This window comes from Oculina patagonica, chromosome 4 (genome assembly GCF_052425735.1).
Source record: "Oculina patagonica isolate OP01 chromosome 4, crgOcupat, whole genome shotgun sequence".
NCBI lineage: Eukaryota > Metazoa > Cnidaria > Anthozoa > Scleractinia > Oculinidae > Oculina > Oculina patagonica.
Genome location: NC_135761.1, coordinates 61,399,289 through 61,411,700, shown reverse-complemented (window position 1 = coordinate 61,411,700; position 12,412 = coordinate 61,399,289). Strand labels below are relative to the sequence as shown.

At 35.1% G+C, this 12,412-nt stretch overlaps 3 protein-coding genes across 3 annotated transcripts in view; 1 reads left to right on the top strand and 2 right to left on the bottom strand.

Annotated features, from left to right (window-relative positions):
- The window catches only part of LOC144647810 (histamine H2 receptor-like), a 42,183-nt gene extending 37,763 nt beyond the window's left edge, over positions 1-4,420 (bottom strand). The window contains exon 1 of the mRNA XM_078507525.1: positions 4,379-4,420. The gene's annotated coding sequence lies outside the window, so the exon portion shown is untranslated. The remainder of the gene's footprint in view (positions 1-4,378) is intronic.
- Positions 1-12,412, top strand: part of LOC144647809 (histamine H2 receptor-like) — a 410,332-nt gene that overhangs the window by 303,904 nt on the left and 94,016 nt on the right. The window lies entirely within an intron of this gene.
- On the bottom strand, positions 11,142-12,294 carry LOC144648937 (uncharacterized). The gene has a single exon (XM_078508387.1). The coding sequence runs from the start codon at positions 12,292-12,294 to the stop codon at positions 11,392-11,394; it is 903 nt and encodes a 300-aa protein (XP_078364513.1). The 3' UTR covers positions 11,142-11,391.

Below are 12,412 nucleotides of genomic sequence, written 5' to 3'. Positions count from 1 at the left end.
TTTTGTAGACCCGGGCCACACTGTTTATGAAAGGCAGAAGCCTTTATATTTTTTCACCTGTTAATAAAATCATAGACAAATCCATGCTATGAATAGAAAGTAAAAAGCTCGAATTCAAAAAGATATCTTGAATCTTCTGTGGGTTAAAAAAAAATAAGAGATAATCTAATTGGCGCGTGTCGCGTGTCGCGGGTAAAATGTCGCGGGTAGACAAAATTGTCGCGGGTACAAAAAATTGTCGCTAAAAGTTATATATTTTTGTTTTACAGTTTTTCTTAAGTTCAATACCTCATTAAAGAACAGCGATAACAAGTGCTTGAAAGTAGGTGGACAAAAAATTTAACTTTACTTTAAATTGCTTTCTAGTTTTTGAACAGCATGACTACACCAATGTTCAAGATAATAAAATCAAAATACAATGACAATTACTTGTTGACATTGTGTATGTATCGTAATTTGGTTTCCCATCGCCACTTTTATAACTCTTTTTTGACAAAAGACTTGCACACATTTCTGTCAAACTAAGTTACGCAGCTAGGCCTTTCTCGATTATGCTATTAAAACTGTCATTTAATGCTACTAGAAATTCTCACATAAAGCCAAAAAATGCTAAATTAATGCCTGATTTCCTTAAAAAATGCCACTTGAATTCCAAAAAATGCTTTGTTTTATTTCAAACAAAACGTACAAACTCTCACATTATATGCTCATATCAACAACAGGTGATACTAAATAATTGTTTGTTTATAAAAAAATAAAAATATATATAAAAAATTATTTATTTTTTAAAAAAATAAATAAATAAATAAACACACACACAAGTAACACAACACAAGTACACAAGTAACACAACGCACAAACAGTCGAAACAGACAGAAAACAATCAAATTATGTAATCAAAATTGTGAAACTTTAGGATTATTTATCCTTCTGAGTGCTGAAAATCTGGATCACAGTCATGAAAAGTGACAGAAAATGCTAGCAATTCTTTTTTGAAGAAAAAACGAAAAAAATGCTCGTTTTCCCCAAAAATGCCGAAAAAAATGCTAGCATAATCGAGAAAGGCCTATACGCAGCAAAAAGCGGAAGTGGTGCGGGATTTCTGCGTTTGACCGCTGTAAAACGCCTTCAATATTAGTTACTCCTCCACTTTGCAAGTTCTATATTTCGTGGTACCGTTCAGAATTTTTTTTTACTTTGATCACCCGACTCAAGAATCTCTCAGTGAAATTATTTCGAAAGGGCGAAGCCGGAGACAATCTTTCTTCAACCACGCGGAGTTGGCACTGTCTGGAATGCTTTCAATAACCTTGCTGTATACAACACCTGTCTACTACTTCTATTTGGTTCAAGTTTTGACGATAACTGGAGGTGATTGCTTTCAAAGGTAAGCGGTCTTCGCGTTTTAAATTAGTAATTTCTTTTAGAAAATAAAGATTTCTTTGTAGAAAGTGCGCCATAAGAATTTTCATTCACGAGTTGCAAGCCTTTGGAAACGAACCGAACTAACGAGCGTAGCAAAAAGAGTGAGTTTTCCAAAGTTTTGCAACAGTTAATAATAATCCATACAAAGCTGGTTCTACTTGTATTTTGTTAGTTACAAATATAACGAAAATTCCATTATAACCTCGTTTACGCGATTTTTCTAGTTTATTAAGCTTACCTTTGACACGGCTGTACGCAGCGCGTCGAAAAAACAAAGCTATACATATATGCTACGACAACCTCTAATAGACAAAAAAGTATGGAATAAATACCCTGTGTTACTTTTTAAAAGCATCACGTATTGGTATAGCACCGAGAAAAAATGGCTTCAATCGAATCAACTAAATTCGCTGGTGAATTCGAGAAAACAATTGTGATGATACCGGTTCCCACTAGCGACGTACATGTAACTTTTTGCAAGGGTTTATTCCATTTAAGGAAGCAAATACATTTTAAAATTTATTTTGCAGTATCAGTGACCGCCTTGTTTTGCGCCAAACGTGTTGCGTTTAAATCACTTCCGCCGATCATGACGGAGAACTCCCTTTCCAATCCCTTTCCAATAATGCTTAACCTTACGTTATAAGTTTTTTTGAAAAAAAGGTATTATATTTACAACCGGATATTAAAAATTATCTAAATTATCTTGATAGACTTAATTTTTTAATAGACCCTCGTTTATTTAGCTTCGTCCAAACTGGTGTGCCACCTTTAAAAAGCTGAGTCTGAATACGTTTTAATCGACTTTTTGGTCTGTTGATTATTTGGCAAACAACGCAACCATTCTGGTAAATGATAATTTTCCTGTAAGACTTCCTTTCAGCTGCTCATAGGAGGAGTTTTATTTCAAGCCACATCGAATTTGAATCATATTATTAGAAATTAAGTTTTAAATATTCCATAATGCGCGTCACTGGCGCCGAATTCAAGCATTTTCCGTCAAACATTTTCAGCATAAGTTCCTGCCTTGATACAAAGCGTGCACAAAGGCACAGAAATTTTCCAAATTTTTTCAAGTTTGGCGAAAGTTTGCTGAACAATGCGTGTTAGTCCAAAATGCCCAATAAAGCTGCCCTACGTGCCAGTGGGCACAATGGGCAGTGAGTGAGTGAGTGAGCAGAAAAACGATCAGCGAGATCTTGCTTACGAGAATCACCAACGACTTCAGCCTGGAAAAATGGTTTTATGACGAACGTGTTATCTGTAATGCCTTTTCAGAACTTTATTCCTGCTTTTCTAGGATATTCATCTAACATGCAAAAGGAACAACAAACCGAATTTAGGAATTTTAGTTATTGTCTATCGATTATTCAAGACAAATAACACAGCCAATTAGAATTCGCTTTTTCTTCCCTTTCAGCTGTTTCAAAAGTTGCATTTAGTATTTCCGAAATATAACAGCCTCTAAACTTTACGTTATTCGAATCCCTGCTTAATATTTTCTACTTCTAAATTTTTGGCGCTAAGCTGGTAAATTCTAATTCTATCACCCTCATCATATTCGTGGCTTATGAGCTTTTTGTTTAGTTTTTGTCTGGTAGGTCTCTTTCTTTTGGCAAAGAACGAACTCAACGACGAAAATCCCAAAAATATATTTGAACGCGAAATCAAGAGATTGGAATTTAATATTGCTGGAAACGCTCGTATTACCAAAGAACGAGACAGGAGTTTGAAGATTATTTAGCAGCAGATAACTAGGCAACACTGACTTTTCCTCATCCGCTTTTCTGTTTCTCGATGCTGATGAGTAAACACTGATCGAGGCCTACATCGTGAAAATGTATATCGAGAGAAGCAAAATTTAAATTCTAGAGTTCTCTTACAAATCTTTGTTACAGTCTTCCCTCGATTTTTATAAGGAACTGCATTTTAAATATTTTTCTAACCAACGAGATAAGAGAGACTCGAAGTGGTTTTATACCCGTTGAGCTTTCGAACATCGCTCCGTTTAGAGAAATGAAAATTTGTATAGGTAATCGCATGATTTCGAGTGCAATTTGGGATAAATCAGCACGAGTAAATTTTTCAAAGGCTAACCAAATTGCACAAGCCCGTAGGGCGAGTGCAATTTGTAGACTTTGAGGTGCTTTTATCCCCATTCAGTTGTATTGGTTTGGGCTGAAATGTCCAACTTCAATTCACACTTGCAATCTTTCTTCTTTACGAGCCGTCGCGTAAGAAAATCCACGATTGGCAGCTTTCCGTAGTTTCGTAAAGCCTCTCTAGTGCTGTACAAACGTCCAATTCCTAGTACTTTAAGTTTATATACTTATAACTTTCGTTAAATCAGTCAAACAATTCATGAATCGTTATGTTTTTGCTCGATTTTTGCTCTCTCAAGCACTCCGACATGGGCCGCCATTTTGTTTTGGCGCGCTTTCCGACTTCCCTGTCAATCAATTTAATTTCAACTTTCTGCACTCAATTTCAACTTTTTGCACTCAATTTCAACTTTCTGCACTGTTTGGGATTAATTGACGTGCTCTCAGCCAATGAGCATGCAGAAATTTTTGTATGTATATTATCAGAAAAACAACGTACTGAGTTAATATTATTTTGGCGTCAAATAAAAAATGAGAGAAAATACGGTCAACCCGCATTATTTATGCTATTTCCAAGACTCTTATGATGACTCAAATTGCTTATAACAGCTGAGTATTAGAGTTTGAATTAATTTGGAAAACTAATTTGGTATTGGTAATGTGTGCTAAGTTAGTTGACGGGACATCACATCTGCCAAAAATGTTCAACTAACTGTATTCGATCTCTAATGATGCTTTCAAAGGGCAATTGTTATTGCATTGGATATATTTTTTTTACCACAAAGAGGATAAACCAGCAGTAAAAATTATCAATAATTCAAAAAAATAAAGTTAATAGGTCTTCAACCAACCTATTTAGTAGCAACCTAACTTGCTGATGTGTATTCTTGACGTTTATAATATGGTCACACTGCAAAGAGATATTATTGTCTTTTAATAGAAAATAAGATGCTAACGCACAATGGCGAAATAATGTCAAGCCAATACTGAATTATTTTTTAAACAAAAAAAAAACACGAAAAACTGCAATGTAAAATTTGTGTCAAGTATAAAAAACCTGTTAATTTATAAGGAATCGCTCTATGTACCTTTCTTCTCAGTAATACTTAACCACGTAAAATCCCCCACTTTTTTGCTCAGTTCAACACATGGCGCTCGAATTTAAGACTGAGCTACGCCAACGTTTGTTTGCTACTTGTGCCGAAGCTATCAAAATTGCCTTTTTCTACGACGTCCTAAAATAGCATGAAGTATTGCCAAAATGCTTCAATTTTCACAAATAGTCTGCAATTTTCTGTTTCTTTTTCTAAATTACTTGCGCTAAGCTTGTCATTTCTATTATCCTCCTCATTATCGTGGCTTAAATACTTCAGCCGGTTGGGTTCCTCGTTTTCGTGTAGAAAGCCTTTCGGAAAATCGCTTTTCGATATTCCACGGGTGCGATAAAAGCGATCTTCAAAACAGGTTTTAAAACAAATGTCCATTTCAAAGTTAAATTTCAAAGTTTGTTTAAGCTGGAAGCGGTCGCACTACCGAACGTCAATATATTAATAAAATATATATTATTGAGCGACATAGCTTGCTTTTACTTTCACCAATCTATTATTTTGTTCCATAATACGAAATGTATGATCAACATTCGTAGAAATTATCGGTTTTTCTAGGCAGTCTTCCCGAGGGGAGTTGTTGTTTGAATACAACAACCATGGCGAAATTATCGAGTCAATACATTAGGCATACACGCACGGGAAAAGTTGGTTAGTTTTTTTTTTTACCCCGTTTAACTGGATCCAATTTAAAAAAACTTTTTTTAAAAAAAAATTGATTCGAAAAAACCCCAGATTATTTAGAAAATTACTTAAAAAGAAGAATATTCCAATGTTGCGATTAATTGAATATGGCTTTAAAACATGTTTTAAAGCAGGTGTCACTTCCAAGAACGGGTTCAACGAGACTCAAAAGTTTTATTCTGTTGGGTTTACTTATTGTAGTGTTTTGAGCAACACAAACCCAGAATGTTCGTAAAAACTGTAGATGCAACTGGGGCACTAAAGTTATCCTATACTGTTTTGCTAGCACAGCAAAGGATAAAGTTATAGAACGGTTTTGTATGAGGACTGTTTAACTCAAAATGCAACTGACTGCTCAGTATTTATTTTCATAATGCGAGCTAAAACGTCGAAGCGGCTTCATGTCTGTAAACTAAATTGTCTCAGAACTAAATACAATTCTTAGTTCTTTCAAGTTATTGAAATGTCTAACTGACATGGCATTTTAATTTCATATCATGATGCTATTTTCTTAGAATTACACAAATAAAGAAAAGGTTTGAGTAAGATGGGAAAAATTCGGTTCAATGGATAGAATATTTTTGGAGTAAAATGTATCAGAAAAAATTAAAATGTCTTCAACCTACCTTGTCAATAGGAAACTAGTTCGTGGTAAGAAGTCTCAGTAATAAAAGAGAACAGCCACACTGCAAACAGGAATATAATAGTGGTTAAGTAAAAGATCTCCACGACAAATCATCCGATACACAGGCTGATAACAGCGACGAGTCGATGACAAAAAACAATATTGTTAAAGAAGACGTCAGAGACGCTCTGCTGGTCATCCTCGCTGATTGGCCAGAAAACCTTTTTTCTGGCCAATCAGAAAGAAGGAATTTAAACGCTTCTGGAACTGCCCCGGTGAGAGTAAGTGCCTAGGGGCTCTTACGAACTTGTTGTAAACTTTCGTTCGTAAATCCCGTCGTCCCAAAATAAAAATGTCTTCAACCTGCCTTGCCAATGGGAAACTCAGTCCTTGGTAAGTATTTTAAGCAGTAAAGTGGAACAGTCATACTGCAAACAGGAATATAATATGCCGTGATGTTAAATTATTATTAGTTGAATATTATCCCATTTTCATTTACACCTGTCTGGGATCAACAAACAAACATCACGTTTCTAGTATAACTCAATGAATTTTTGTATGTATATTATTATCAGAAAAATAACGTACTGAGTTAATATTACTTTGGCGTCAAATAAAAAATGAGAGAAAATACGGTCAACCCGCATTATTTATGCTATTTCCAAGACTCTTATGATGACTCAAATTGCTTATAACAGCTGAGTATTAGAGTTTGAATTAATTTGGAAAACTAATTTGGTATTGGTAATGTGTGCTAAGTTAGTTGACGGGACCGATCACATCTGCCAAAAATGTTCAACTAACTGTATTCGATCTCTAATGATGCTTTCAAAGGGCAATTGTTATAGCATTGGATATATTTTTTTACCACAAAGAGGATAAACCAGCAGTAAAAATTATCAATAATTCAAAAAAATAAAGTTAATAGGTCTTCAACCAACCTATTTAGTAGCAACCTAACTTGCTGATGTGTATTCTTGACGTTTATAATATGGTCACACTGCAAAGAGATATTATTGTCTTTTAATAGAAAATAAGATGCTAACGCACAATGGCGAAATAATGTCAAGCCAATACTGAATTATTTTTTAAACAAAAAAAAAAACACGAAAAACTGCAATGTAAAATTTGTGTCAAGTATAAAAAACCTGTTAATTTATAAGGAATCGCTCTATGTACCTTTCTTCTCAGTAATACTTAACCACGTAAAATCCCCCACTTTTTTGCTCAGTTCAACACATGGCGCTCGAATTTAAGACTGAGCTACGCCAACGTTTGTTTGCTACTTGTGCCGAAGCTATCAAAATTGCCTTTTTCTACGACGTCCTAAAATAGCATGAAGTATTGCCAAAATGCTTCAATTTTCACAAATAGTCTGCAATTTTCTGTTTCTTTTTCTAAATTACTTGTGCTAAGCTTGTCATTTCTATTATCCTCCTCATTATCGTGGCTTAAATACTTCAGCCGGTTGGGTTCGTCGTTTTCGTGTAGAAAGCCTTTCGGAAAATCGCTTTTCGATATTTCACGGGTGCGATAAAAGCGATCTTCAAAACAGGTTTTAAAACAAATGTCCATTTCAAAGTTAATTTCAAAGTTTGTTAAAGCTGGATGCGGTCGCACTACCGAACGTCAATATATTAATAAAATATATATTATTGAGCGACATAGCTTGCTTTTACTTTCACTAATCTATTATTTTGTTCCATAATACGAAAAGTATGATCAACATTCGTAGAAATTATCGGTTTTTCTAGGCAGTCTTCCCGAGGGGAGTTGTTGTTTGAATACAACAACCATGGCGAAATTATCGAGTCAATATATTAGGCATACACGCACGGGAAAAGTTGGTTATTTTTTTTTACCCCCGTTTAACTGGATCCAATTTTAAAAAAAAACTTTTTTTAAAAAAAAAATTGATTCGAAAAAACCCCAGATTATTTAGAAAATTACTTAAAAAGAAGAATATTCCAATGTTGCGATTAATTGAATATGGCTTTAAAACATGTTTTAAAGCAGGTGTCACTTCCAAGAACGGGTTCAACGAGACTCAAAAGTTTTATTCTGTTGCGTTTACTTATTGTAGTGTTTTGAGCAACACAAACCCAGAATGTTCGTAAAAACTGTAGATGCAACTGGGGCACTAATGTTATCCTATACTGTTTTGCTAGCACAGCAAAGGATAAAGTTATAGAACGGTTTTGTATGAGGACTGTTTAACTCAAAATGCAACTGACTGCTCAGTATTTATTTTCATAATGCGAGCTAAAACGTCGAAGCGGCTTCATGTCTGTAAACTAAATTGTCTCAGAACTAAATACAATTCTTAGTTCTTTCAAGTTATTAAAATGTCTAACTGACATGGCATTTTAATTTCATATCATGATGCTATTTTCTTAGAATTACACAAATAAAGAAAAGGTTTGAGTAAGATGGGAAAAATTCGGTTTAATAGATAGAATATTTTTGGAGTAAAATGTATCAGAAAAAATTAAAATGTCTTCAACCTACCTTGTCAATAGGAAACTAGTTCGTGGTAAGAAGTCTCAGTAATAAAAGAGAACAGCCACACTGCAAACAGGAATATAATAGTGGTTAAGTAGAAGATCTCCACGACAAATCATCCGATACACAGGCTGATAACAGCGACGAGCCGATGACAAAAACAATATTGTTAAAGAAGACGTCAGAGACGCTCTGCTGGTCATCCTCGCTGATTGGCCAGAAAACCTTTTTTCTGGCCAATCAGAAAGAAGGAATTTAAACGCTTCTGGAACTGCCCCGGTGAGAGTAAGTACCTAGGGGCTCTTACGAACTTGTTGTAAACTTTCACTCGTAAATCCCGTCGTCCCAAAATAAAAATGTCTTCAACCTGCCTTGCCAATGGGAAACTCAGTCCTTGGTAAGTATTTTAAGCAGTAAAGGGGAACAGTCATACTGCAAACAGGAATATAATATGCCGTGATGTTAAATTATTATTAGTTGAATATTATCCCATTTTCATTTACACCTGTCTGGGATCAACAAACAAACATCACGTTTCTAGTATAACTCAATGAAACATGAACATGAAACAAATTAATAATAATTTAAAAATAAATAAATAAATAAAACATTAAAAACTTGGCTTTTGTATTTGATATCATTTTTCATATCTGCTTTAGCAGACCTGGTCCACACTGTCTATGAAAAGCAGGGGCCCTCAAATTTTTTTCCGGATGATTTCCCGCCAGTTAAAATAGTCAGGTGGCTTAAGGTCATTTTAGGCGAAATATTTACCGAGTGGAAGAAAGCGTCAAAATTGGCATAAAGGTTCTTCTTGGTGTAAGAAAAAAAAAAAAAAACAAATAGAAGGGGTGCCACGTGATCCGATCATCCGCGTGGGAATGACAGACAATTCAATTTCAAAGTAACTCTATTAACATGAAAACGAGGCTGGAAATTCAAAAAGACTTCTTTCTGCATTTACAACTTGAGTCAAAATATATAAAAAACATCACCTATTTCGGTAATCTCGTCAGTTTGCAAAGTTGTGACATTCCCATGAGTTTTTGCATGAAAATGAGGCTGTCAAATCAAATGTTCCTCTTTGTGCATGGTATTGAAAAAATGATTTAAAACTTATAGAAACATCATTTAGTAGATTGTATTTAGTAGTATTTTGCGATATATATATAGTCACGTAACAATCTTATGAGTTGCTAGTAAAACCTTTTGCTAGGCGACGTTCTCGTGGCCGATGAAATACATCGGCCGCTTACTGGATTTCTTTATTTTGTTATATATACCTTCCATTCTGTTATTTTGAATTTGCTTGTCGCCGAGGAAAACACCGCCTTTTCTCAAAGAATTGCAAATCAGAAGGTCGCAGAACAAAAGGCGTAATTAGCTAAACACTGCCTGCACGTTCTATGCCAAACAACAACGTGAATGGTTAAATACAGGCTATTCTTTTTACAGAACGTGTAATTTTACAGAAATTTTTATTTGGATTTAAGGTCGCGGGGGATATATACAGCATGAATAAATTCATGAAGCGAAATTTTGCTTGACCTGCATCTTTTAAAACGCTTATTCCTCGGCTGTTATGAATGCGATTAAGCTCAAATTTTACAGAGACATAAAGAAATGCTAAAAGATTATGAATGTCATCTTTTTTTGGTAGATTGTACCTACGGCGATGTTATAGAGTATAGAATATCTCTAGAGTGTCATAACAGAAGCGGATTTTTTAATTTAAAGTTTTCCAGCAAGTTATGGCGGTTTAAATGCGCAAATTTTAATTGAATGCCTTCTACCTCTTTCTAAAAGCGCTCTTTTAAAATTCCGCCTCTGTTATGACACACTACAGTATTCCTATATCCGCGCTGAATTCTCTGCCACAAAATTGTCGGAAAAGTCCAAACTTTGAGATTTCCGAAGGTGTCCCGATCAAAAAACGGTTTCAAAAGGTAATTATGGTAATTATATTCCACGCTTTTATGATGAGAACAATGCGTTTTCAAAGAGACAAACAATTCCAGACGCAAACACATCAAATCACGCGCGCGTACTCATATTTTTTATGCAAATATCTCGTCGTAAAGTTCTCGATGTCAGTCGTTGAACTTCGTGCATACGCTTTAAATAAATGCATAATGATGAGCCTAAGGTGTCCCCCGCGACCTTAAAAAGTTTCTTTTAGTATCCGGCTACAGGAAGGTACTGAACCGACAGTTTTGTTTGAATACGTTCAAATAAAAGCATGATAGACTATTTTCTTTCATTTTTTTTAACTTTACGCTTCAATTCAAGGCCGCCGCTGAAGTTGTTTTTACAACTTTACGCAAACTGTATATAAGGATTTAGAACTTTTGGTTGATATTTAGACTATTTTTGACAAATCGGGAAGATATTAGGCCATTTTGCATGTATTAAAATGTCTCTTCCGCATGTTGCATTTTTACTTCCGGTTTTTAGATGGTATTCAACTTCCGTGTTCTTTAACTGGCAGAAAGGTTCGGCCATGAAAGCTGAGAGTTTCACCCCTTGTCACTATATAGCACTCGTATAGTGATCGGACGTTGTCCCGAGAATCAATATTTTTGATTAATATTGTTCAATACAATTTCCTGTTATTTTGTTAATTTTAATAGATATTGTAGAATTATTACATAATTAATATTATTATTTTATTAGAATAGATTGTTTTTTAAAATCCTGATAAGTAGTTTCTTGGATATAGATTTTGTTATGAAATTTAGCGATATAAAATCACGACGTTTCGACCTCTCCGAGGTCATTTTCAAGTGCGAATAAAAATATAAAATTAGCATAAATATATTAAAATAGTAAAATAGGCAAAATTGTCACGAACGCTGAAATGCGATAAAATATGTAAAAATAAGTGACAAAATATTAATGAAGTTAAAAGGGGTTAAAAAACTTAAAAATACAGAAACAATAAGAGTAATTAAAAAGAAGAACCGACCAAAACAAATAGTTTTGCGCGGATGGAATCGCATTGTTTGTTCAGAGTTGGTTTCAGTTCTTTGATAAAAAACATTTCATAAATAAGGCAGTCAAACTTGCTCTGACACTTTTTCAAAATTCTAAAAAACTGCGCAATGTCATCTGGGGCCATATCGTGTTGTTCCTTGAGGTGTTTGCCAATGGCCGATCCCTTGTGTTCTTCAATACGTTGGTGAAGATGTCGGCACGTGTATCCGACATACCCTGCATCACACAGGTTACACTGAAAATTATACACAACGCATTGTTGATTCACAAGAGGTGGCTTGTCTTCCCTCACTTTGATTTCATCCTTGATTTTACGACTTGTGTACACGGGGCTGATGTCTACCTTGATCTTCCGGCTGAGGTCTCCAAGTTGTCTGCGGACCGAATTTGCAGATTTCTGGTCTTTGAAAGGCAGCACGATTCTGATTGGGTCTTGCTTCTCAAGATCGTTTTGTTGGGTAGGTGCACCCTCGGACACTTTAGACTCAATAAATTGACGGATGGTAGACTGTGCAAGTTCTTCTGGGTAGCACAGACGGGAAAAGGTCACTTTGAGGCGTTCACACTCTTGATGAAACAATTTCCACGAAGAAGAGAGCTTGAATGCACGGTTGAGCATGGTGTTCAATAGTGATCGTTTATATCTTACATCCACATGGCTATGATAGTGTAACAATAGCCCGGTGTCCGTAGGCTTTCGGTACACCTTCGTGTCTAAATGGCATCCATTCCTGATGATATTCATTCCCAAGAAGGGGAGTCTGCCATTTTCTTCAAGCTCCATTGTGAAGTTGATAGAAGGATGACTGTTGTTTAATGTAATTAAGAACTCAGAGGCTGTTTGTTTTTTGGTCATCTAATTGAATGACTTTCTACCGAAATCGTTTTGTTTTATATTTAAAATACTCCCATCCCAGCGTGGCTTAGCAAGCTTTTATGGCCAAGCATATCAGTACAGAACAAGTCACTGTTTT

Bases quoted from the DNA above. Each gene is read 5' to 3' on its own strand.
- LOC144648937 (XM_078508387.1), bottom strand. From the start codon at position 12,294: ATGACCAAAAAACAAACAGCCTCTGAGTTCTTAATTACATTAAACAAC.